The following is a 26,009-nucleotide window of genomic DNA, read 5'->3' on the forward strand; positions in this document are numbered from 1 at the left end:
TCCGGTAACGCTATAGTTACTATATATATATAAAAGGGACACTTAAGGTATAGAAAAGAAGAAAGGGGGGGTATTATTAAAGGCTTAAAAAAACGTTATATAATAAGGCTTGGTATCTAAAAATCTAACTAATTAGATAACTTTAACCGCTGGTTAAAGTTCCTAGACATCTTAACAATATTCTAGTTACATAATTATACTTTACCGCAATCTAACGGCAATTTAATAGCAATTTACCCTTACGTGGTAATATATAACGGTTTAACTCTATAAGGGCTCCTATAGAGGATTAGGTATAAAATCTCTACTTAGGCCCGGTTTCTATGGTTCGCGTAGTAAAAGTCGCTAATTAGATCCTTTATATTTTTGAAGTCTTCCTATAGTTACTATTCTAGCTAATCTATATTTAAATCCTGTGTATATAGCTCCATAGTAGAGCCGTTATCCTCTACCTTTACTAAAGTATTTAGAGTTAATAATTTATTTAACGGTCTACTCCTTAATTAATACTTTTTTCATTTTTATATATTATAAGATTTAAATAATTTTATATAAGTTCTTATCTTTATTCTTATCTTAGATTAGTACTAGTAGGGGTTTAGGCTATATCTGCCCTAGTAAGGGGTTAGGCTAATAGAGGTGTAGTAGCTATAGGTAAAATATAGGCTATATCCCGCGAGTGGCTAAGGTAGGTAAGAGTTTTAGCTTATCTATAGCTCCCCTATTAATAACTTATTTAATTAGATAGGGGCTAAGGTTCTTATAATTAAGTAACTTTATAGGCCTCTGCGTAGAGATATTACGTATATTTAGCTATACCCAGTCGCTAACACGTATCTTTAGTGGTGGCGTTCTATAACGGTTGGCGAAGTAAGCCTACTTTGCTTAAGCCTAGGCCATTTCTCCCTTATAGTAGTTAAGTAGATTTTTTATACAGTTTATATACTAGTTGGCAAGTAGCATCTTAAGGCGTTTTCTATATAGTAGTTTCTTATTAATAGGTTCTAGTAGCTCTATGCTGGATTAGGGGTAATAACCCTTATTCGTAAAGAATGGAGTAAGTCCTATAGTGGTTAAGACGTAGTTATTTGCTGTAAATTTACCTAGTAGGAGGTAATCCACCCAGTTATCTTAACTATAGGTAACTACCTATTACAGGTACGCTTTTATACTAGCATTAGCGTTTTCTAGTTGCCTAGTAGTTTTATAGTAAAAGGATATAAATATCTTAACGGAGATGCTAAGGCGTTAGCAGATTCGTCTTTATATATTAGAGTTAAATTATATACCTTAATCAGACGTAATTAAGTTAGGTAACCTATATAGTTAGTAAACTTTATAAAGAAAGGCGTTAGTAACATTACTAATAACTACGCCTTTAGTTAGGACGTAGTGGCGCTCTTTTATAAGTCGGTATATTATTATAAGGATGTTCTTATAGGTACGGCCGTATTATTTATAGAGTGGTAGGTTAGTAATAAAATCTATAGCAATATCTGCCTATTGCCGTATAGGTACTAGTAAAGGGTATAGTAGTCCTTAGTACTTTATATTAAAGGCCTTAGCACGCTTATAACTATAGCAGGCGCCTATAAAGCGTTTAACTAAGTCTATTATTTTTAGCTAGAAGTAGTATTGGCTAAGGAGCTTATAGGTTCATCCTCTACCTAGGTAGCCGCTTAATTAGAGGTTATAGGCTATTTAGATTAGTTGCTGTTATAGATTTTCTAAGTTAGGGATAAATAGGCGGCCTCTATAATAAAGCCTATTCTCTTTTACTTTTAAGGCTACTATATTAATCTAGCCTAAGCTTTAAAGGTTAGTAGGCAGCGTATAGGCGCTAGTGGTCTTTACGGCGATAAGTTAATATAGTAATAGGTTAATAGAGGTGTTATATACTATAGTAACAAGCTCGTTAATTTTAGGAGGTAACTTTAGTTCTATGGTATAAAGCTAAGGTATAGTTAGCTTTATTATAGATAGTATACCTAGGGCCAAATTTTATACTTTTAGGATTGTTTATTATTAGAACTAATTATAGGGGTTATTTTTAGACTAAGGAAGGTCTTGCGAGCAGCGTATTAGGTTAATAAGTTTAGTACCTTATACTCCTAGTCTATATATAATTTTAAAGTTAAAACTAGAGAGGAACTTATTTTAATATACTTAGCGTTAGTTTAGCTGCTTTATAGTTATAAAGTACTTAAGGTTGCAATAGTCCGTAAGGACTTTAGTTAGCTAGTTAGGCTCTACTAAGGAAAGTTCTAGTTAGAATTCTTTAAACGCTTATATAATTATAAGAAGTTCTTTATTATAGATCTTATAGTTATACTCTTATAGTATAAGCTTAGATAAGTAGAATACGACTAGGTAAAGAAAACCGTTATTACCTATCTAAAAGAGAACGCCTGCGTTAACATAGTTTAAGGAGTTGGTTTTAAGATAGAGTTATCGTCCTAGTATAAAGTAAGCTAGGATAGGTACTTTAGTAAAGGTATTTTTAAGGTCTTAGAACGCCTTCTTGCATTTAGGCATCTAGGTAAAGCATAGGTACATTTTTCTTCCTTTTATAGAAAGGCCTTTTATTCGTATTATTACTATAAGTAGTGCTACTACGCCTAAAAAGTTATATATAAATTTCTAATAGAAGTTAGTAAAACTAAAAAAGGCTTATACATCCTTAATGTAATTAGGGGCTTACTATTTAGTAATTATATATACTTTCTTAGGGTCTATACGGACACCTTTAGTGGTAATAATTAGTCTAAGGTATTTTACTTCTATAACTAAAATTTTACATTTCTTTAAATTAATATAAAGCCCTGCGTCCCTAAGGCGCTATAGGACCTTTTAAATATATTTAGTATGCTTAGAAGGGTTATTATTATAAATAAGTATGTCGTCTAGGTACGCAGAGTAGAAGTTGTTAAGGTAGTCCCGTAAGGCGTTATTAATATAGCTTTAGAAGGTGCCTGGGCCATTATATACGCTAAAGGGTGTAATAGTATATTTAAATTAGCCGAAGCGTAATGAAAATGCGGTTTTCCATTTATTACCTTCCCGTATTTAGAAATAGTTAAAGGCGGCAATAATATTAAGCTTAGTATAGATTTTAGCTTAACTAAGCCACTTAAGGCTCTTACGTATTTATATAGTATAACTACCGTTAGCAAGTTATAGGGCGCGGGCTTTAGTAAGGGGTAAGGTAAGTAGGTTATAAGTATCTATAAATTAAGTATCTATAAATTTATTAGTAGCTCTGCAATTAATTATAGAACGGCTTTTATATTGTTTTTTTATAGTAGTTCTTATTATAGGTAAAACTATCTATTTCTGTCTATTTATCTTTACTAAGTTATCTATTAAGCAAGTTAATATATAAATCCCTCTATTATTAAGGCGTCCTAACCCGCGACTTAAAGCTAGGACTTAGTATTTTCCGCTTCCGTATCTAACTCTACCGCTATTACTACGTCTTTATCTTATATAGTAGTAGTATAGAGCAATATATTTAGTATTTAGGGTATTAGGCTAGGTATTAGGCGGTAGCTACTAAACCTAGCTATTAGGTAGTTTAGGTTATCGTAATAGTAGCCTTCTTAATAGTATTTATAGTAGCGTCCTAGTTTCTAGAGTAGCTCGCGCTCTCCATCTAAGAGTTTTTATAGGAAGGTTAGTATAGAGAAATTAATATTGGCTCTAGTAGCACTTAAGGTAGTAGGTGTTAGTAGCTTAATATATATAGGTTTAGTAGGCCTAGAAGGCTTCTATAAAGAGGTCTTTAGATAAAAGTTAGCAGTAGTAATCTAATTTAGTCGTTATTTAATCTTCTATAGAGCTGCTACTATATTATAATTATTATTATAATTATAGCTGGCGGCTGCGTAACTAAGGCAATAAGTAACCTTTTTAAGGAGGTCCTTTTAGTCTTCGGTATTATCTCGGGTAAGGGCTCTAGTATATTCCTAAAATTTAATATAGAATTTATTAAATAATTTAGTAGGGTTTATCTTTAGGGTACGTAGTTTAGCTTAGCTAGTAGCCAATAGGTTATAGTTACGGTATATTAGATTAAGATTATTAAGGACTTCCTAATAGAACTGCCACTTCTAGGGGCTATTGATCTTCTATTAGGCGAAGAGTCTATTAAATAGTATACCCTTTATTCGCCCAATAATATAACTAATCTTAGTGTCTTTTATAGGAAAAAGGTAGGCGCTTTAGGTTAGTTTCTTGCGGATTTATATCTTCTAGTAGCTGTATTCCTTACAGTCTCCCTAAAAAACTAAGGGATTAAAGTAATATGCATTAGACCCTATAGTAATAGCTTAGGTTTAATTATTATAGCTTTTATTATTACTGCTTTAGTAGGGGTTCCTATTAGGTAAAGCTGCTTAGCGCTAACCCTCTATTAAGCGTTAAGTAGGTAAAGTTACTAGGGGCGTAAAGACTTAGATGGCGTTATATGCAGTAAGGAGGTATCTAGCGTTATTATAAATGTGCTTATTAAGCTAAGATTATAGGTATTTAATTATGCCATCTTTTTTAGTAACCGTAGCAATAAGTGCAATCTTAGCCTTCTTTAACCGTTAGATATCGCGTTTAGACACGCGGAGGTTATCTTTAGTCTTTTAGCGTGTATTATCGGCGAGCGCCTTATAAGCTTATAGGTCTTAAATAATATCGCGATCTTAGGCAGTACGCATTTTAGCTTATATAGGCTTTAGATAGTAGTTCTATAGAAGGCGGTAGTATTGGTCATAGGCTAAGTGTCGGTGGTAAAAAAGGCGCAACGTAATATCACGGGACGGGGGCAGTGGCTACAGAGCGTATGTATTCGAGGAGTCTACAAGGCGTTGCGCGATCGATCGTAAGGGGGTGATATACCTACGCGTAGCTGACATAAGCTGTACGCGAGGTGTACGCGAGAGCACGGGGTTCTCCTATGGAGGCCCCTGCGGTGGGGTTCCGTGACATTTAATTAACAAAGCTATACTAGAGGCAGAGGGAAAAAGGGCTAAAATAAGGGCAAAGGGGCCAAAATTAAAGCTTTAAAATGCGCTAGATAGAAAGCTCGAAGCCGATATACTAAATAGTATATAAGGGCAAATATTTTATTTTATTTTATTGAGTGTAAATAGCTTCTAAAGTAGTGTGGCCGATTTAGTAAGGTAACCGAGTTTGGGAGGTAACCGAGTTCTAGGGGTCCGAGCTTATTATATCTAATAAGGTCTTAAATCCTATTCCTATTCTATATACTATAGATTTTTTAGGCTCTACTTCGGATCTTTTATCCTAATAGTAGGCTACTCTTATATCTATACTATCTATAAAGAACTCTTTAGATTCTTTAGAGTTATAAAGCTTATTTAGCTTTTCTAACTCGCTAATTCCTTTAGCGTAGTTAGTTCTATCTCTTATAGCTAATAGTTAACGCTATACCTAGCTTCTTTATATACGTTATTATAGTAAAAACAAAACCTTTAATTAAATACTCCTTAATATCTTTTAATATTTCTACATCCTTTTTATTTTAATAATCTCTTATATAATACTCTTACTTTCTATACTTTATATAAACTCCTTTAAACTGGTTATTTTACTATAGAGTCCACATAAACTTCTTTCCCTAGGATTTTTAATTTAGCGTTTACTCTTTAGGCTTCTATAGTTACTTCTGTTTATTAAAACCCATTGGCTCTAATCCGCTATACTATAGTTTTAATCCTTGTTATAGTAGCTTTTATACTTGCTTATTTTAAGCATTCTTTACTCTTTCTCTTTTATAGATATAATTATTAACTTTAACCGCTTAGTTAATATTTTCTTTTACTAATATTATTTCTTTTATAAAGATTAATATATCCTAGATTTTTAACTTTAGTCCTTAACGATATTATACTATCACGGCCTCTATATTCCATTTAACCTAAGTTACCTATTTACTATCTTAACTTATAGATCTTTCTTTTAGCAATTACTTTAGCTTTTAAATTGCTATATAATTAAATTAGCTTATTAAAAAAACTTATTCTAGTTTAAAAATATCTCTCTCGCTTTTAGATTAGTAGTAATAATTCTATTATTTTAAATCTTAATTAAATATCTATTATAATCCGTACTTCTACTAGCTAACTGGCGTCTATAAACTTTTCCCTTAATATTTTAGTTATAAGGTCCGTAACAAGTTGTTATAGATTGCGAAAACTTGCCGCAAACTATGCAATTGCCGTATTTCCTCTAATATTGTACCAAATGCTATAAAATGCGTCAATACTATACGTTTTACATATTTTGTATATTTTATAATCTAAAGTATTTTTAAGTTAATTGTATTATATTATTATAAGATATATTATATATTTAATATAATACTTTTTACTAAGTAAACTTTATATAAAATTAAAATTATATAGTTATTTAACTAGAAATTATAAAGATTGTTAAAACGAGTAAAAAAAAAAATTTTTGCTATATAAATATAAAAGCTGTAAGTTGATCGTGTAAAACCCTGTAAAAGAAACCTCTTAAATTCCACACCCAAAAAAAATCCTGATGATACCGCTTTTGGCTCCGCACCATATTCTTTCCGCGCCTCCAAAATGCAGCGAATAGGCTTGGGCCCGAACCCATATCTTATGCTCGCTTCCTGCCAAGGTATGTATGCCTCAGCCTTTTCTGCTGCGAAGCGGGGTAGGAGACGGCAACGGGCCAACAGAGTCGCGCCGAGGAAACCCAAAGATGCACTGCCATGCACGAACAACTATTCTAGGAGTTTTTCTAACTAGCTGCAGGAAATCATTTGCCCATAACCATGGCTCTGTCCCGCCCGCTGGTTTCGTTTCAAACCTTACCTTGCAAGCTAGTTCCGCCTATCACCCTATCGCTTATAATTTGAGCTTCGATACTCTTCTAAATAATGTCGCTTAACCACAAACGTCAAGCCTTCGGTCCTTATTGCCCCAGTGGCGGTGACTGGTACTCGTGCGGCTACGGCTCGCATTTTGTCGGCTGTTGTGGAAGCCAGCCTTGTGATAATGATTGTCCCGCAGGAAATCTTGAGCCAGCCAGCTTCGACACAAGTTACTATGGCCAGTTTCCTGACCAGCAGTGCCCAGCCGGTAGCCAATGGTATACATGCACAGGCACGACCCCAGCATTTATGGGATGCTGCAAATCCAACCCATGCCAGCAGAATGGATGTCCAACGGGAGATCTTACACCTGGCTTTCTGAGCTCAAACCCTGCAGTTGCAGCGGCATTCTCCCCGAGCGGTGAATCTTCCCCGGCAGCCTCATCAACGCAAAGTCCCACAGCAGTTACAGCGGCTTCGAAAAGCGCCCCAGTTAAGGCCATCGCTGGTGGTGCAGCCGGCGGCGTTGTAGTTCTGGCTATCATCATTGCTCTTTTTATATACTACCGCCGACACGCAGCAAAATCCCGGAGAGCAAGAAATGATGTAGTCAACAGACGACTATCTTCTCCTACCGCCGCAGTAATAGTTGGAGATCCTAAATTGACACCCCTACCAGGTAAATTCTCTTACTATACCTCTCTATTATCTACCCCGAACGGCGCTGACATTTTCGCAGACTCATCACTCCCAGCTTACTCAACACCTGCCCCGACCTACCACTCTTCTGCTCTATATCACCCAGCCCGCTATAACCCGGACGACCCAGCCATAAATCCTGCATTCGAGCTTCCCGCTGGCTTTGTACCATACTCAGGAAATATGAACGGCAAGCCAGCTTGGCTTACACAAAGCATTACTCGTAAATCATTACCGTATCGATTATCTGAACTCTCTGGGGAGAGCACGCAAGCCCCGGTAGAGCTAGAGAGCCCGCAAAGTCCTCCGTAGGGCTCGTACAGCCCGCCTTAGAGTCCGCAGAGTGAGGATCGAGAGATGCAGGGATAGATATTAAAGAGGAGAGATGGGAAAGTGGAGGAGGACGCGCAATGTACAAAGAGACGTAATTATTTTAAAATTAATAGTATAGAGGAATTATATCGCACTTAAATTTTTGTAAAATTTTTGTAAAATTTCTTTAAGTAATTCTTATTATAAAAATCCCTTACAAGTATATGTAATACTTAGCTTAAGATTCTATAATAGCGTAAAGTTGATTTATAAATTAACATTAATATAATTTATAATTTATTTTAAATTAGATAATTATTATTATTAATAATTCTATTTATTGCCCGATTCGGTCCCTTTTCTAGGTCCATATAGGCTTCTACCTTCTATTTACAGAAAAAAATCCCTAGTAAGGGAAAACCTTAAATATAACCTTCTAGCTAGTCTAGAGTTCTTATTTATATTCAATATCAATATAAGGCTGTATTGATATTGATATTAAACCGCTAACTTCTATTAACATTTTATTAAATATTAAATATCAGGCCAAGTCTTTATATAAAATCAAAATACGTAATAAAGTAAAATCCGTGCATAGGCGTATATAGGCATTTATACTACACCTACCCCCTTCCCCTATCTCTCACCCTATCTCTTACCCTATCTCTTACCCTATCTCTCTTCCCTCTCTTATTATTGGTTATATAGGGTGACTCACCAATAACGACTACTCGAGTAGGTTACAGTGATATTGGTTAATAAAGCTTATTTTTGATTAGAATGAGGAAGGGCGAGGAGCTTAAGGCTCCTCGCCACGCTAGTGCCGCGGCTACACGTGACCACACGTAATATATTCCCGACACTGGCAACTCTTCTTTATGGTTGCCATTTATATATAAAATACCGCTTGACTAGCGTAACAAATATTAATCCTCCTTACTTACTATTGCCATTGCAATATAAGTCTCGCTGTCCAAAAATTTGCCTCTTATAGCGGCTCGTATAAATGCCTCCAAACCAAAGCTTATAGATTGCTATTTAGTAAAAATACTAAACTAGGGAGAAGAAGAGAAAGGGGAAGGAATTATTTAGAAGTAGTAGTAGGTGGACATCTTATGAAGGCCGCTAAGGCGCTAGTGGTAAGCGAGCTAATAGCGATTTTCTATCCCGGGGATGGAAAATCCTAATTGGCTGGTTAAAATTAGGGTTTATAGAATGTCGCAGGTAGTATGCCCTAGTACTGTTATTTACCTTACTAAGTTCTATAAGAAGCTTCTGGCAATTCTTCTTTTGTAGATATAGTGCTGCAGGAAGGCAGTAAGGTATTGGTGTAGCTGCAGGTAGAAGCAGCAAAAGTCTGTTCGGGTGGTGGTACGGTACCAGCGGCGGTAGTAATAGTGGTTAAGTATAGAGCTTGTCTATTAGTCGGTTGGTAGATCGCAGGCGTATCGGCGCGATTAGTATCGTAATAGCAGGCATAGCGGCGCTATCGGTTTGTTAATGGTATGTGGCAGTATGGTGCCAGTATAGGGTCGGTTCTGTAGGCAAATTGGTATAGAATTGTAGATACTGGCAGTTCTTTCTTTTATAGATTGCCTGCGTGACTATGCCGTTCCAACNNCTCCCCCCCCCCCCCTATATTACTNTCTCTTTANGGTACCCTCCATAAGAACTTCCTATCTAGATTACGCTNGTAGCCACCTCTNTAGCTACCTTAGGAACTANAGNAGTCTTNGAATTCCCCTCTACGCTAGATCTTCTAAAGCTTGTTAAATGTTTGTGGAGAAGTAGAGGCTTGTTGCGGAGATTACTGCGGAGGTTGCTGCGGATATTGCTGCGGATATTGCTGTAGAGATTGCTGCGGAGGTTCTTGCGGAGGCTGCTGCTGCTGGGTTAGGATATTGTTCGCAGATCTGGCTTATTATGCTAGTTATCCAGGCGTAGTAGGGGTTAAAGGAGGTGTCTCGGCGCTTGAGTTAAATAGGGTTGAGAATTTCTGGTAGGACGGAGCTTAAGGCATAGGTTGAGATACGACAGCTTAAGGAACTTAAGGTGTGTAATAGCCTAAGGTTATTTGTAGAGGTTCTTGCGGAGGTTCTTGCTACGGAGGTTCTTATTAAGCTTGTTAGCGGGATAGAGCTTATATAGATGGAGCTTATGCGGACGGAGCTTGTACGGACGGAGCTTATAGCTGTCTATTGTTGGGATTCCCTTAAGAGTTACACTTCTTTATAGCGCGTATTTAGTGCTTAATCTTAATCTCTTATAGAGTCTATTTATGCTTTTCTTTTGTGTTAAGAATCTACTCCTAAATATTGTCTCTAATATTACCCCCATTTATAGGTACAAACACTCTATTCTTCCGTAGGAAGTTACAGAAGTCCTATACGATATCCTTCTTTATAGGAGCCCATGTTTCCTTTGTCCATCTAAGAAAGTCCTCCCTTATATATTCCTATAGTGCGGTATCGTCGTATTCGCTGTCTTTATAGTATGCCATGCGGTATAATAAGAATCTATTTAGGTCCTATTGCTCGGCGGTTGCAGGGTTAATGTCTCTATGCTATATCTCCGGGTTAATATCTTTCTCGTACTTCTTTAGGTAGGTTAACGCCATAATGAACGAACGTGCGTAGGTGTATTTAGCGGGCAGTAGGGGGTAGATTAAGATTTATATAAGGCAGCTATCAAACCGTAGCTGCTAGTTTTGTAGAAGTAGAATCGACGGGGTGTTGTACGTCAAAGGTAGGTAGGATTTCGGTTTATAGAATCTCGTAGGTTTGCTGTTAAAAGGTAGGCAATTTAAGATGTAGTCGACGCGTTTTAGACGTTAACTTGGGACCGTAGGTTTAGTGACACTTCTGACCTAAAGTACTCGACCAAATCTTCGTAAACGTGGTTGTTCTGCGTAATGGACGCAACTTGGTATCTCCTAGTACTTAGTGACACTTCTATTACTAGTTTTCCGCAAGTCTAAGGTAGCACAGTATCGCTGGAATCTATTCCATATAAGCGCATATAGCACCCCTACACGAGACTATCTCTTCTGTTCAAAAACCTAGCTGCTTTATGGTTAACTATGTATTCAACCACTAATCAGTATTGGTCACACAGGGTGACTCACCAATAACGACTACTCGAGTAGGTTACAGTAATGTTGGTTAATAAAGCTTATTTTTGATTGGAATGAGGAAGGGCGAGGAGCTTAAGGCTCCTCGCCACGCTAGTGCCGCGGCTACACGTGACCACACGTGATATATTCCCGACACTTATACGTCCTCTACCTATTTTCTACTTACTTATATTACTATCTATAGTATACCCCTACTTTATCTATATAGTTATATAAAATAGCAAAATACTACTATATTTATATAAATATTAAATATTAAATATACTAAATATTAACACTTTTTATATTGATATTGAATATTAAACGTTAATACGCAATATTTATGTCTGAATAAGTTCAAACGGGTATTTATGGACGCAATCACGTGAGCTAAGCGAGCTCGGGAAACCCCTTAAATTCTACCTCTTTATATACGATTAGAAAAACAAGTTACTACCATCCAAAAGAGCATACGATACTATACGTATTTCGTGCCCCTGGATATGACTCGCCTTGTATTATTAAATTGATACAAACAGTTTAATAATTGTTAATTAATATTGAATATGGATAAGAACACTAAGCTAGTTTTACGCGCTCCGCCTCCGCCTAGCCTGTTTACCTTTATAGTATATCTACCTTTTATACTATACTTTTAAGGTATCTTAAAAGGTTTAAGGGGTAGTAAGAGGGTCTAGTAATTCGCCTGCGTACCGCCTTTAGCCCCATAGGGGTATCTAGTCCCTAAGGGGCTAAAAGGGGGTATATACTCCTATATCCTCCTATTAGATCTTATATACTATTTAGAACTACTAGGGAACTCCTTAACCTATAAGCTATTATACTACTATATATAGGCCCCTACTTATAAAAAGCATTTAGGTAATATAATTTATATCCGCCCTAGTAAATAGCTAGTCTTTTACTATACGGTATTTGCAGAAAAGTATTATATAGTGTACTAACTATATAGGCTATCTATAGGTATAGTATAGTATAGTATTTAGGATATAAATACTTACTAAGTATTAATTTAGTCCTAGGACCTTTATCTATAGTAGGAAGTCGGCTATAGATTTTACTTTTATCTATCCTTTATATAGGGGGAGAGTTAGTATTAACTATAGGGTGTTCTATATAGTTGCTCTTTACGCCTTTACCGCCTTTACCTAGCATTATTTCCACTTAATATCTGCCTATCTTGCGATGTATATTGTCACGGCTAGCTTCCCGTGGGAGCGATCCGATAGATCAAGCAACAATAAGGGGCTATATTATGAGTAGACTAAGATGAGGAGCTATGAAGGCAGCGACGCAGCGACGACTAAGTACATAAACGGAACAACCTTGATCCGACCACCGACGTACGACCGAGATCCATACCTGTGAGGCAGCCAGCCGTCACATATATAGTAGATCTCCACTTATACTATAAGACGTGTTTTTGAACCCGTATTTACCTAACCACCCCCATTAATACGGCGACCGTACTCTACCACCACAACTCTATTTACTATTAAACTTTATAAGGTACCTCTTGTACCCTATNATAAACAGCTCACCTAATTATACTATNCCTAACTGTCGTGCTGCGGGGGCTGCTTCGCAGTAGGGGGGAAGCTTTAGGCAGAGGCTCGTGCAGAGCTTCGAGCAGAGCTTCGTGCAGAGCTTCGTGCAGAGCCTTGTGCAGAGCCATGTGCAGGCATGCAGACGTGTAAATTGCAGACGTGCAGACGTGCAGACATTCGTACGGGCGTTCGTGTGGGTGACTAATTGATTGATTAATTGTATGGACGTTTATAGAGCCGTTCGTGTAGACGATTATAGAGTCTTCCTAGTATATCAGTGCTGCGTATTAGGAGAGATTTAGAGCTCCGTATTAAGCTTCGAGTAGAGCTTCAAGCAGAACCTCGCGTAGCTTTAAGCAGAGCTTTTAAGCAGAGCTCCGTGCAGAGCCTTAAGTAGAGCTTCGAGCAGAGCTTTGATAGAGCTTTGAGTAGAGTCTCGTGCGGAGCTTTGAGCAGAGCTTCGATAGAGCTTCGAGCAGAGCCTTGTGTAGAGCNTTGAGTAGAGCTTCGAGCAGAGCGTCGTGCAGAGCTTCGAGCAGAGCTTTGATAGAGCTTCAAGTGGAGCTTTAATAGAGCTTTGAGTAGAGCCTCGTGCAGAGCTTCGAGTAGAGCTTTAAGCAGAGAGCTTCTCTATATAGACTTTATATTTAGGCTTGTTTTTAAAGGCCTTGTAAACGGCTTTGTATAGAGCTTTAAGCAGAGCTTTGTATAGGCGTTCGTGCAGGCGTTCGTGCAGGCGTTCGTACAGGCGTTCGTACAGGCGTTCGTGCAGGCGTTCGTGCAGGCGTTCGTACAGACGTTTGTAGAGATATTAGGGGCATAATCAGGCTCCATTACGGATGGATTCTACAGAGCAAGAGGAGGGCTTTCGAATAGAGGTATCGGCAAGTTAAGTGGTGGTATATTTAGGGGGCGATATACGGCGTTAAAGGCAAAACAGCAGTCGTCTACTAGCAAGAGTGGCACACTCTTATAAAACGCGACCATAATCCCTCAGACCCTCGGAGAGGAATCCACCTCGGCGCTCTGTAATTGGCTGCTAGAGCTAGCGCAAGCACTAACGCCTGCGGCGTATGTTAGGCTGCGGCGCCGGTTGCTAATTGGCTTAGGAATTTGCAGGAGTCACAGGGGTTACAGAGGTGTGGCGGTGCCAGCCGCTAATTGGCTCAGGAGTTTACAGGAGGTGAGGTGGATTTTCTCTCCGAGGGTCTGAGTCAACTGAGATAACATCCCGAGACCGCAATAATGTCCCTTACACATAAGATGGGGGAATTTAAGGGTAGTAGGGAGCCGGATGCACGTGCCTTCCCTGCCCCGTAACCAAATTCTACTACGGAGCGTCTGGTTTATGAGATAACATGCATGACGTAATGTCTTCGGTTTAACGGGTTAGCCACCCCACTCGAGACAGTGCACGGACCAGAAAATCAAGATCAATTTGATATCAAAATTAATAACCCAAATCTATTACATAAATACACTATAATCCATTAGTAGTTCCTTCCAAACCTTCTTTGCAAAGGTAATAACTCCTCGTAATGCAGCCCTTTTTTCCTTTACTATAGTCTCTTCCTACTCCTTTTAAAGCTTTTCCTTGTTCTTCTTTTAAGCCTCAGCCACAGATAGAACTCGCGCCTTCCTATATACAGCTTTTATCTTACTAGTAGTAGATTCTTTGATTAACGTCTGATACGGATCCTATCTAGGCCCACGCAGACTACTCCGTACACAAGGGGAAAGTAATATTAATAGGAAAAACCCCTTGCTATTAGGGGGGAGGAAAAACCCTATGAGCCACCTTAGTAGGATGAAAAACCCTAAATTGCTATGCCTGCACGTAACAGCGGCCCTACGGGCCTACTGCTCGTCCTTCTCCTTAGATGTTTTGAACTCCTTAGGAACTACTGCTTCCTTCTCTGGCTTATCTAAAGCTAGGGTTTACTACGTCCTAGCTAGGCCTTGCCGATCGATTGCTGTATGCTTATAGTTGTGTCCTATATCTTAACCACCCCCTATATACTATCTCCTGTTGACTATTGCTATATACGCCATGCCTTCCCCCCCCTAAGGCCTATTAAAGGCGTAAGGGGGATTTATCCGTTTTACTATTCTAATACTAAAAGACGAAAGCGGGATGTGTGTATCTGGGTATCTTTTATGCCTAGGCCCTAGTCACTAGGCCCTCTCTAAGGGTACTACTCCGTTGAGAGGAGACAAGGAAAACCGTACGGGGTTATCCGGCTATCGGTTTTAGTAGTATTACGGCAGTACGGTGAGTGACCGCATGCTCCGCGGGCGATCGCCCTAGGGGTTAGGAGGGGCCGTATATTTGCTCGTTCGTTCGTTCGTTCGTGTTTATTTGTTCGTTAATATGAGGTCGTTAATGCCTTCTACTGGGGGTTAGGGGATGTTATTGAAAACTGTACATCTATGTTGGATCGTACAGGTGCCCTGGATAGGAGAACAGCGTAGTAGTTGTTGTATTATAGAGAGCCAACAGTAGTGGTTTTTAAGATCTCACCATCCGAAAATTTTTCACCACCGCCTTCAACGCCTATAACCACCACTAGGTCCTGTCCGCACGCTGTGCGACGTCTCTGCGTTGGCTCTGGATCTGAACTTCGAAGACCAGGTTCGTAGCCGTCACCACGTACAGGTGCAGAGTCCGGTTTCGACGGCCTTTTATCTTACTATAACGCTGCTTCTTCTGCTTTTTAAAAAGCTCTTAATTCGTTCGCTTAAGAATTATATTATCAGCTACCGTACTTAAGGTAAACTGCTAAATATTATATATAACTTTAGAATAAAAGGGTAATGCACTTTATAAAAGCTGCCTAAATATAGCCGTAAGTTTCTTCTCTATGGAAGGAGACATGGGTATATTAAATTAATGGCCGTTCTTATCCGTAAAGCTTATACAAGGAGTTATTAGCTAAGTCATTAGCTAAGCTATTAGCTTAATCTTTTATAAAATAACTAAAGGATTAAACGGTAGAAGGCCTATTACTCGCTATATACTTACTATATTTATAGGTAATATAGCTTTATATTATACAGCTTGGTAATACTTAAGGAACTTAGGCTTAGTAATATTAATAGCTTTATAAAACGTAAAGTTATAAAGGCGCTTTTTATAAGCTCTTGCTAAAGGACTAAATATACTAACATCTAGGGGTTAAAGTAGGTGTATTAAATAAGGTAGTAGACAGAGGGGGATAATCTTATAAGTCTCGTAATACTTAGCGAACTGTATTAATACGTAGCTCTTATATTTATTAAGAATTAATAAGCAATAGATTTCTTAGAGTTGTGGCTTTATATATTAATTAAAGTATTTTAACTAATTAACTACAATATCTGAATTTATCTACCCTAAATCGCTTACTTAAATAACTGTTTTATAATTAAGTTTAGGTAATATCCAAGATTGTTATACTTATTTCCCTTAAAATATAAAGTAGGGAGGTAATTAATATTAACCTCCTAATATACACTTAATAATAGATACCTAATCGCGATTACCTGGCTCCGTAATAAAGGCTTAAGCCTCTAATTAAGGAATAAGCACCTTAACCTTATTGCCTACTCCTATCGTAATTCCTTTCTTATCTATATTATATTAATTGCTTAGGGGAATCGCGTATTTGGCAACGGTAGCTTTATAGAGGCTAAACTATTTTTTAATAATATTTAGATCCTCAAAATCCTTTTACTTTTAATTAAGGCCTTAGATAAATTAAGCTTAAAGCTCTAAGTATTGGGCAAGGAAGTTTTTATACTAGTGTTAACTAAGCTCTAAAGGACACTTCTTTATAATAAGGATACTTTTAGTTATAGATTTAAGGTATTAAATTTGAGGTGACTAACCCTAAGCTCCTATTATATTAATTTATTTAACTAAAGAGGACTTCTTAATAACCGAGAGCTTTTAAAGCTTTTGGTGATACTCCTTGCTTAATTAGCGGCCGTTACAACGGTGGTAAATAGAAGAAGGTAATAGGTTGTATATTTTAGCAAGCTTACGGCTAGATAGGTTAGGATTGGCTTCTAATAATTAAAGAATAATTTATATACGATCTTCCTTGCTAAGCGATAGTAATTTAGGGGTGGTAGAGGACATGGTGGTGGTGTAGTAAAAGGAGTATTTTGATGTTTTGATTTTGATTTTGGTAGGAGGTCCGTGCACTGTCTCGAGTGGGTGGCTGTCTCGTCTGGGTGGCTAACCCGTTACCTGGAGAGGAATCCGCGACACCGTCCCCCTCAGAAAGCCGCACTACTTTCCGGAAGCCCGGCATCATGGGCCGTCGGCAGCGCCTAATCAGCAAGTCCATCCTCAACGCAATCTTTCGCTCCTCGGACAAGCCTTCCAACAGACCTCACACCATCCTTGCTCGCATACTCGCCTTCTTCTCCATATCCTGCCTCGCACTATCTCGGTATAAGGCAGAATTGTTCAAAATGTTTTGCAACGAGATATGGGGTATAGATGAGGATGAGTACCGCGAATCATTCTGGTCTGCGAGTAAGAGAGAGGTTTAGTGGCGGTTAGGGACTTAGGGTATTCCGGCTCTGTAAGTCTTCATCTTCCTCACTCAGCATTCAGTAGGCTACCTACTGTGCAAGACTTTATACAAGGTATCTCTACTTTATTGCTCCTCTTACGCGGCCTCTATCTATCATGGTTCACAGCTGACCTCACTCTAGACCTTCTTCACAATTCCTATCAGCAAATACCTCCTCAAGTCCCTCCCCCGCGGCTTCGAACAAGGTTTCTTCAAAGGACGCCTCCTCCCCTCATACTCCACCCACATGGCGCAGTACCCGAACTCCCTGTTCGTCCGCATCACCGACCTCCTCTACACTCGGCTGCGCTCTCTGGGCGCAATTCTCGGCACCGCCCCCTCCCACCACATCGTCATGGAAAATATCCTATACGGCAAGGCAAGCTGCTCCGCGTAGCGGCAGAAAGAATAGGAAACCCACCACCTCAAGCCAATCGACTACTCCTACCCGGAGCGGGACATCGCAGGGGGCGCACTGGCGCCCAAGAGCGTCAAGAAGCGGCTGGTCGATAAGTCCGAGGACAAAGTGCGCGTGTCCATCGAGGAGGAGGAAGACCTCGTCGGCATGCTGGTGCAGGATACCAAGATCCTGCGGGAAGCCAACGCGGTCGACTACTCGCTCTTCCTCGTCCGCTATCCCTCCCCTAGACTCGGCGCCGACGAGGAAACCGCGCCGTAGCCTCTGGGCCGTACTTCCCCGTGGCGCTCGGGCATCATGTCGAGGGATGGGAAGTGGGTGTATCGAGCTGTCTTGCTGGATTTCTTTTGGGCGAAAGACGCGTTGCGGGCGAAAGCGTTAACGGGGCTGGTGAAGAGTTGGAATTTCTTTTAGAGGGGGAAGGGCGATGGATCGATGAACATTATAGCTACGGCGACGGAGTATCGGGAGAGGTTTTTGAAGATGATCGAGGCAATTGTAGAGGCTGAGGCGTAGGGTTGGGATAGAGCAGGATTATAGAAGTGGGAAGAGAGTTAGTATTAGACTGTGAGGGAGTAGGTGAGCAAGGCGTTTGCATTGCTATTGCGATTCTCGGCATGAACTTGAACATGATACCCGTATACGTGCGCATATTTTTTGGGGGTTTTTAATAGAATTCTCATTAATCCTGCTGCTGGAGGACGTTTTCTTGACAGATATTGCTTGATGCGTTTAGAGAATCGCCCAAGCTACAAGACTTCTGCTTATGGGACATTGATACAAAAAGAGTTTAATCACCTCATTCACATCACATGTCCACCTCCTAAAGCTCTTTCGCCGTGCTTACCTACTCCGGTCCGCTAGCTTCCCAAGCCTTCCTCTTCCGTCTCATGACGAACAGCGAAGCCATCTACAGCGTCTCTTCAATTCCGGTGGTTAGCGCAGCCACGTCTGCACGGCCTTTTTGTAGGGGAACTTTTGGTATTTTTGCTGTTTAAGGGAAAGTTAATAAAACACGCTAACCACCGGATGTACCAGGAGGCTGTACATACAACAACGCCACCCCGAACTCCTCTAATTCGCACACTCTCGCGGCTCTCCTCGTCTGTGTCGGATGTTAAGGTGGCCGGCCAAGCCAATGGTTCTTGCCGCCGCCACCGTCAGCGCTAGCAACTCGATATAAGACGTCTCACCCTGGGGCGGCAGCAGCGGCGGGCATGACACCGATGTCACATTACACTTCCATAACATCACCGTGGAGCAGTAGACGTGCAGATCCGGGCAGCTGAGCGAGCGGCCGAAGGGGTAAGACAACAGCGAAGGGTGTCCGTGCAGGTTGAATTCCTCCAGGGCCTTGGCTCTGCACTGAATGTTGACGAATCAGCAATACTGAAGGCACTTGCAAGCATAATAGCTTCGGCTTTCGTAGAAACTTCGGGGATAGGCTAGGAGAATTGTGCGAGTGAGATGGTGGAGGACGGCGTTGATTGGCAGGAATACTAATCCTTTGGGTGCTTGGTCATGAGATCTGGCGTTTGCGCAAAGCACTACTGCGCGAAATCGGTTGCAGGCTAATACATGTTCGCGGGCTCTTTGACGCATGAGATGGTGAATTGTCAAGCCGCGCTACGATGAGTGTGGGTGTAGGGCGCAGTCTAAACGGAATGATGGGTCTTTTCGAGAAACACCCCTTGGGTCAGAAATAATGGTAGTCGGAGCAGCTCCATGTGTTCATCGGTGCATTCCCACAAGCTTTGCTTTATTGGGCCTGTTAGTATGAGAGTTTGTAGGTTTATGGATGATGAATCCTAGGACCGCTGGAGTTTGAGAACAGTGTCCATTACAGGGCCAAAGCGGGCTTGTTCGCATATTGGTGCTGTCAAGCAGTTCAACAAGTCATACGATTGAGTAAGAACAAAGACAGCAGACCTTGGCTTGCTGTAACATGACGACCGCCGGCGTTGCAGGATTTCCAGGTCGGTTGACCTGGAGAGGCGGTGAAGAAGATCGTGATATACCAGAATATTTGGTGGGTCAGGGACTATGGTAGAACAGTGCCTCTACTAATAGTTTGCCGAGTTAGGTATTTTGTCCCCTGAAGGGATTGGAGGCGATCTCTTGATTCTATCTATCAGTATTTTTTCGCTAACCTGTTTAAAGTAATACCTTAATACCGACGCGCTATTTCTCACGTCTAGTGGCTTGACGCCGTGTTTGTGGCACGCTGGGTTGATTGATCAGGAGAGTCTCTCAAGCCCTCCACACTAATCGTGACGCGTGGAATTAAAAGCTTGAAATCACTGCCGGAAATGGCCGAAAATAGCCGGAGGCACTCCAGAAGCCCTGTAGGCTTCAATCATGGCTAAGGCAAGGTTCCGGACTAGATGAATTTCTAGTGATGTTCTGTAATCGAAGCTGGTTGTTAGTATGCCTTTAAACATGGTTAAAACTGTCACAAACATCGTTCTGGTGGTATATGCAACGAGAGCAGCTGTGCGTTGTGTGGCTCACTCGTTCATGTTTCTGTTGCCTGGGTCCGGTGGAGAAGAGGCCAATGGTGAAGGAGGCAGGGAAATGGGTCCTTCGCATGGCCTGTATCCCACATACCATGCAGGCGCCGTAAGAGTTTGCTCGGGGACCGTTGAAGTAGGGATTGCCTAATGGCCAGACACGAAAACGGGCCATTGCAGATAATCGGGAGGCGGCACAAAAATATGGCATGAATTCCGATCATAGCCACGAGGCCCTCTTCTATCCCTTAACCCGTTGAGGCGCAACGCCAAGCTGGCTCGTACATGAACACCAGTATCAAATGTACAAACGAGAGCCTCTTATTGGCCGGATCCTTATCGATATCGTTGCGCCAGAATCGACGGGTTAAGGGATAGCTACTTTTTGTGGGACCAGGATGCAGCTCAACGCGGTCCGAATTATGGCTGGGATAAGAGGTTTCATTATCCCAGCACCCAGAATCTGTTAACCAGGTACCAATATATGTACGAAACGTTGAAATGAGTGAAGGTCGACTTCATAAACCCATTGACGAACCGGGCGCCTCCCAACGTGTTGAAAAAGGTCACGCCTCCCTGGGAACTTAATGAGAGAAGACGTGAAGGGTATGAGTCCCGTTAACTGCTGATCAGGCCTACTTCTCGAAAGAAGCTGACCGTTATGTCAATGAGAGGTAGAGGACGGAGATAAGATGCTGTAGGTAATAAACGCGAGATATATCATAGAATGATCACATACTATCAAATTTTTTGGATGTGTCCGGTAAAACCGCAATGAGTATATGGTATTTCTTGGGTACAATTGTTCTTCTGTTCCTAGAGTAACAGTTACTCTAGCGAGGGAGGTCGCTTCCTCACTGATATTACAAAGCGTTGGCAAATACTCAGATGAATGTCGACATCAAACCGAGACCGTAGATTAGCCCTCGAAATTAGTAAACGTGGTAGAGACGTAAATTGGCCAATCAAAATGCGTGTCAAAACTACATGTCAATGCAAGCTGTTGAATTCCACAAGGATCGTAATTATACTGGTCCACCTATCTTGCACAAGTTCCCCGGATGCACGCCACACAGCCGCACAAGAAATAAGGCGTGTCATCACATGAGCTACTTGAAACGGGTATTTCCGTGATTTCTTGAAGCTCCTGCGTTCGCTATGGCCATCTGCGTGGTCTTGCATGTTCTGACATTCTCGGCAAAGAGAGGCTGACCTAAAGCCATAGCCTATAAAATCAACTAAGGACGACATCTGGATGGAGGATCCGTAAATGGCAACGAAGCCCCGAATTCGCGCTGCGGTTGCCCGAATTCCCAATTCAGTGGAATGCCACGCGATCATGGCCACACAGGTGGGACTTAGGTTTTACAACCGGGTTGGTGGGCCATCAAGCTGACAGAATTGGCGATGTACAGGAAGCCTCTGCCGCTGCACGTAGCTAGTTTGCATTCAGTGGCGATCTTGCTTAGGTACGGACCAAGCGTTCCTCTTGTGGTGAGACAGTAACGAACGCAATCATTGCCATGGCGGGAACGGACATATGGCACCGGACATTTGCTCCTCTGATTTCCATAACCACGGCCAGTGCGAAGCGGCGAGCAGCAGGAGACCGAAGAGCATGGCTTCGGGAGCAGCCTGATGGTTCAAGAGCTCGAATCCGGCCGAGTCAGGATGATGATGACAGACAAGAAGTGTCTACGGGCTTAGTCAAGATGAAAGAGTGTAGCACATACTCAAGCAGTGCTGCCATAGTCGACGGTTGCAGCTATTCCGGATATACCAATTGGACGATGGGGTCTTTCTGTGTCCCAGTCTAGTACTACGAAGAGCACCTCACGCCGTTACCATGAACACTGTTGTCTCTGGTTACCGGATCTTGTGCGCTGGGGTGACACATGGCACGCACAATCCCATTTGCGGTGGAATGAGGATCATCTCGCGCCGTATGACGAAGGCCCAGCGTGAAGAGCCGTGTTGCAGCCGAGGCAGTCTCTTCCTCGAATGGTGGATGGGAGATGGCGAGCAGTAGGAAATAAGAGATGGAACTAAGCGTGCTAAGATGCATCGCAGGATGAGCGGATCGGTCAGTACTCAAGCCATCTCTCCCAGGCGCTAAAAGGACGCACACAACTGTCGTTCCTTGAGACCACTGCTGTATCGACACAGGGAGCTCCCATGTCTAGATTGGAGAGAGCCTTGTGTCAAGCGTTCGGCTCGGATCGCTCATGGCAATCCTTGACGGCTAGGCTTGCTGGGTGTGCCCTGGATCGAAAATGACTCCCTTACGCACTGTCCCTCGTACTCCTCCCTTGGCAATAGAAATATCTCTTCGAGTATGCAAGCATAGATAGCCGTTGTATAGTCGGCTTCGGCAAATTTCGGTGTGCGCGTTGCTTACCTTCCCCTTCCCGATGGGCATTGGTGAAGCAATCTATCTGCGTGTCGCAGTCGTTTAGCAATTCGAACTCACAGGGCTGCATCAGCTACCCCGGGCGTACGAAGTAGGGTTGTCTGCAGAAAGCTACAGCTGCTATCAGACGGCTGTGCGTGATACAGGGTCCCGAATCCTAACAGGCGTTCCCTAAGTGAGAAATGGCTTACGGGAGCAACATGTCTTTCACAGCGGAGCGATGGATGCAGAGATATCGCCGCAGACGGCTCACATTCCGGGCCTGGACATCTCCATGTGGTCTGCCAGCCTGTTCCGCGAATCTGGCTCTACCTGGGTCTGTTGCGATTCGCCTACAGCCTTTGGGGGTTCTAGAGCATATAATCGTTCTTCATCCTCTTCACATATCCTCTCCCTCTCCCTCTCCCTCTTCCTTCTCAATAGAAGATCCGTTCTTTCTCACTGCCTACATTTTCTACATTTCCTACATCTCCTGCACTCCCTCCTTTGTCAAAGACGGGGAGCGTTGTACTGTATACGGCATACTATACTTCTTTCCCCACATTTAGCCCAGAATACCCGCTCTCCACAATGGCTTCTGCGGATGCCCAAACTGCGCCAGCAGACTTAAACCCTGGCTTACCTGACTACCTCTGCGACCCCAACGCAGTTCTCAAAGACCACGACGCTAAATGGCGTTATGGTCGGGCTCCCGATTACTCCAATACTCGAAAGGTCTACGAAGAAAGTGGGTCCATTCATTCCTGCACCCTGTCCATTTGTTTTAGAGTTATACCTTCCCTTGCATCGTAATTTTTGTTTCCGCCACGTTTTGGCCGCGTGCTTTCGATGCCCTGGAAAGACGGGAGTTGAAGATACCATGCCTCCGCGTTTGTAGTTCCGGCAACAGACACAGCTGAATCCCATACCCATATTGCAGAGTGCGGCCATTCAAGGCATGCTAACGCATGGCATGTTGTCCTACCTCCTCAGGCTAGTCTATTGATTCACCTTCATTTCTGACGACAATTGCTCAGAAAACAATTTACCTTAGTGCCGGTCAAATTTGCTAATTGGATTTGTAGCTAAGAAGATGTACCATGTAGCAGGCAGTTTGCCAGAGCTAGTCCAAAATCTTGTCAAGAACTGGGAGGTCGAGGCATCCTTCAAACCCAACCTTTCCGACTGGCGTACCATCGACCATAAGAACTATACATTTGCGATCAACGGAGGCCCGCCGCAAACTGCAGAACACATGCTCAAGGTCGGAACATACAATGCAATCATTTGCCCAAACGAATACTACAGTCCAGAGCACTCCGATTTCGCTTCTAGTCACAAAACATTCAAGCGCATGATGCCGACCTTCGCTTGGGAAGTACTGGAGGTGTATAGTGGGCCACCACAGGTCGCCTTTAGATGGCGTCACTGGGGTACAATGAAGAATGATTATGTGGGGTTCAACAAGTATGCTAGACGAAACTCCATCTATTGTCGTTTGTCAAGCAGGTCTAATCGATGCATAGCAAAGGACAAAAGGTCACTGCAAAAGCGCATGGTGGTCCAATCGACATTGAAGGTGTAACCGTTGCCACCGTCGACGACAAAGTCAGACTTCAGAACGTCCAAACCTGGTTTGACCCATTGGAAATGTTCCGACAGATTGCCCCAAACGGCGTGGTGAACAAGGAGAGTATTCCTAAGATGGTCTCTATTACCTTAGAGGATGAAGATCAAACAAAGGAAGGTCCTAAGGCCAGCCAAGATATATCTGACTCTGGTAAAGAGTTGTTAGGGCTACAACTAGATGGCACGGTAGATGCAGCCGGATCCCGTCAAGCAGTATCAACCGTCGAGCCCACAGCTGACGGTGCTGAAGTGTTAGAGTTCCAGAAAAATCTCCCTAGATATGTGACTGAATTTACCGGTCATATTAAAACGTCCAAAGGTGTCGGAAAGTCTGTAGATGCTCACGATACTAAAGATAATTCCACGGAGAAGGCGGAAGTCGTAGATGGGTCTAGCCGAGCTCAGGAGACGGAAGAGAAAACGCCTTCGGTAGAAAGCGACACGAAAGACTCCCTAGTCACCGAGAAAATCCCGCACACGCCAAACATGAAGCCGAACGATGAGCCGACACTCGGGCTTGATTTAGCCACAGAAAGTGGTGCGCTGGAGTCTCGGCCCTCAAGCTCTAGTTCTGGCAGCTGGACCAAGGTGTCTCATTCGGACGGCATCACGAGGATCCCTTCTCCGGGGAGAACCGACACCTCTTCCAACGAGGCGACAACAGGTCCTAGCGAGCACATGTCCTCCGTTCTCCGTGGCGTCGACCAGTCCGCCACACACTCTGCAGATCTCGTCCTACATAAGGATATGGAAATCAGAGTCAACCCAGAATTGGGCGAGGCTGTTGCTGCTGCCTCCGACAACGAAGAAGCAAGGCTGACGCACGAAGAAATGAGTAACACCACTTCCATGGAATGTCCATTTCTTATGAACCGTGAGTAGAGACTAAAGCGGCTTGTATTATTGCTCGGTGGTCATCTGTCTTTTTGCGACGATCATGCGTCGTGATCTTTTGGTTGGAGGAGGCGACCTCTTCTATTGTTATGCGCTCTGGATTGATTCTGCGATGACAGTTGGCATAGTTTGTTGCTCTTGTCACGACAAGAGGTCGTATTGGCTGCTTTACTAGAGGCACATTTGCTTGCTCCCCCTTTACTTTTCGAGTTGGGATAGTTTGTCACGGCTGTGCCTGAAGGGTTCCATGAGCCCGAGGTTCCTCTCTGCCTTGGGTGTATTTACATAAGTTCATGCATGGGTTTCTAGGTAGATGAGATCCTAGACCATCCAGCCTCGGGCATCAATCTACCTATGAGTAATAAACGAGGCTTTTTTCATCTTCGCCACTGCCTTGTGTGAGAGTCCAAATAATTCCAATCCTGGAAACCAACGTGGTCTTCATCACAGGCAGCTGCGACTCCGGATCACCAAGGCGGAGTTTCATTCCACGGACTTGGGGCGCCGCTCACACTTCACAGGCTCCAGCCTCGCGCTCCGGTCGCGAAGAACCCCAATCTCAGATTGTCACGATGGCAACCACAGCAGCTATGTCGCCATGNCGCAGATAACCCTGATCACGCCTCGTGTGTTGACGCTCAACAGAATCCTTTCATGTTGCCCAGCAGGCAGAAGCGTCTCAGTTGCCTAGACCAGCCCATCAACCCTTACCTCCAATTTTAGTTTCGGTTTTGGTGTTGACTCAGCCCAGCCCGCCGTGCTGCCCTGCCCTGCGACTTTTTTCTTTATTCGCATGCTGGAGCGATGCCCGGAAGGGACGGCTCCGACGTCGCAAGGGAGAAAAGTCTGCGCTTGGACTTGCGGCACATTTCGTGGCCTCTGTCTCCACACTCTGTTCTGCGTGTCATCATCATTGACCCACTCGACATGTGCCGCCGTCCACGGCTGCTTCCGTGGGGTCTGTTGTGATCGAATTAGACATCGAATTAGACGTGCGCCTCCTGCCTGCCTCTTCTCCGCATCCGGCTCCCATTACATCTTCCATCGTGGGGGCTTTGCTGCT

General features: G+C 42.4%; 4 protein-coding genes across 4 annotated transcripts; all 4 read left to right on the forward strand.

Moving 5' to 3' along the window:
- Positions 1–6,602: 6,602 nt before the first annotated feature.
- Positions 6,603–8,077, forward strand: K441DRAFT_700007 (uncharacterized protein; the record flags this gene model as incomplete). Its single annotated transcript, XM_067653215.1, has 3 exons — positions 6,603–6,657; positions 6,945–7,532; positions 7,593–8,077. 3 exons carry the CDS (start codon positions 6,603–6,605, stop codon positions 7,862–7,864), a joined length of 915 nt encoding a protein of 304 aa, XP_067498657.1. The 3' UTR covers positions 7,865–8,077.
- An 8,763-nt stretch (positions 8,078–16,840) lies between these two features.
- K441DRAFT_708409 (uncharacterized protein) lies at positions 16,841–18,040 on the forward strand (the record flags this gene model as incomplete). Its single annotated transcript, XM_067653773.1, has 5 exons — positions 16,841–17,077; positions 17,249–17,458; positions 17,519–17,734; positions 17,786–17,914; positions 17,948–18,040. The coding sequence occupies 5 exons, from the start codon at positions 16,841–16,843 to the stop codon at positions 18,038–18,040; spliced, it is 885 nt and encodes a 294-aa protein (XP_067498658.1).
- A 1,887-nt stretch (positions 18,041–19,927) lies between these two features.
- On the forward strand, positions 19,928–20,222 carry K441DRAFT_667967 (uncharacterized protein). Its single transcript, XM_067649923.1, has one exon. It carries the CDS (start codon positions 19,964–19,966, stop codon positions 20,183–20,185), a length of 222 nt encoding a protein of 73 aa, XP_067498659.1. The 5' UTR covers positions 19,928–19,963; the 3' UTR covers positions 20,186–20,222.
- A 2,335-nt stretch (positions 20,223–22,557) lies between these two features.
- Positions 22,558–24,423, forward strand: K441DRAFT_284977 (uncharacterized protein). The gene is made up of 4 exons (XM_067640955.1): positions 22,558–23,171; positions 23,509–23,890; positions 23,950–24,238; positions 24,303–24,423. Exons 1-4 carry the CDS (start codon positions 23,015–23,017, stop codon positions 24,306–24,308), a joined length of 834 nt encoding a protein of 277 aa, XP_067498660.1. The 5' UTR covers positions 22,558–23,014; the 3' UTR covers positions 24,309–24,423.
- Positions 24,424–26,009: the final 1,586 nt, after the last annotated feature.

Source organism: Cenococcum geophilum, assembly GCF_001692895.1.
Source record: "Cenococcum geophilum 1.58 unplaced genomic scaffold K441scaffold_59, whole genome shotgun sequence".
NCBI classification, from domain to species: Eukaryota; Fungi; Ascomycota; class Dothideomycetes; order Gloniales; family Gloniaceae; genus Cenococcum; species Cenococcum geophilum.

Bases quoted from the DNA above. Each gene is read 5' to 3' on its own strand.
- K441DRAFT_667967 (XM_067649923.1), top strand. From the start codon at position 19,964: ATGGTTAAAACTGTCACAAACATCGTTCTGGTGGTATATGCAACGAGA.
- K441DRAFT_284977 (XM_067640955.1), top strand. From the start codon at position 23,015: ATGGCTTCTGCGGATGCCCAAACTGCGCCAGCAGACTTAAACCCTGGC. The intron at 23,172-23,508 runs GTGGGTCCATTC...TTGGATTTGTAG, and splicing joins TCGAAAGGTCTACGAAGAAA to CTAAGAAGATGTACCATGTA. The intron at 23,891-23,949 runs GTATGCTAGACG...ATCGATGCATAG, and splicing joins GATTATGTGGGGTTCAACAA to CAAAGGACAAAAGGTCACTG.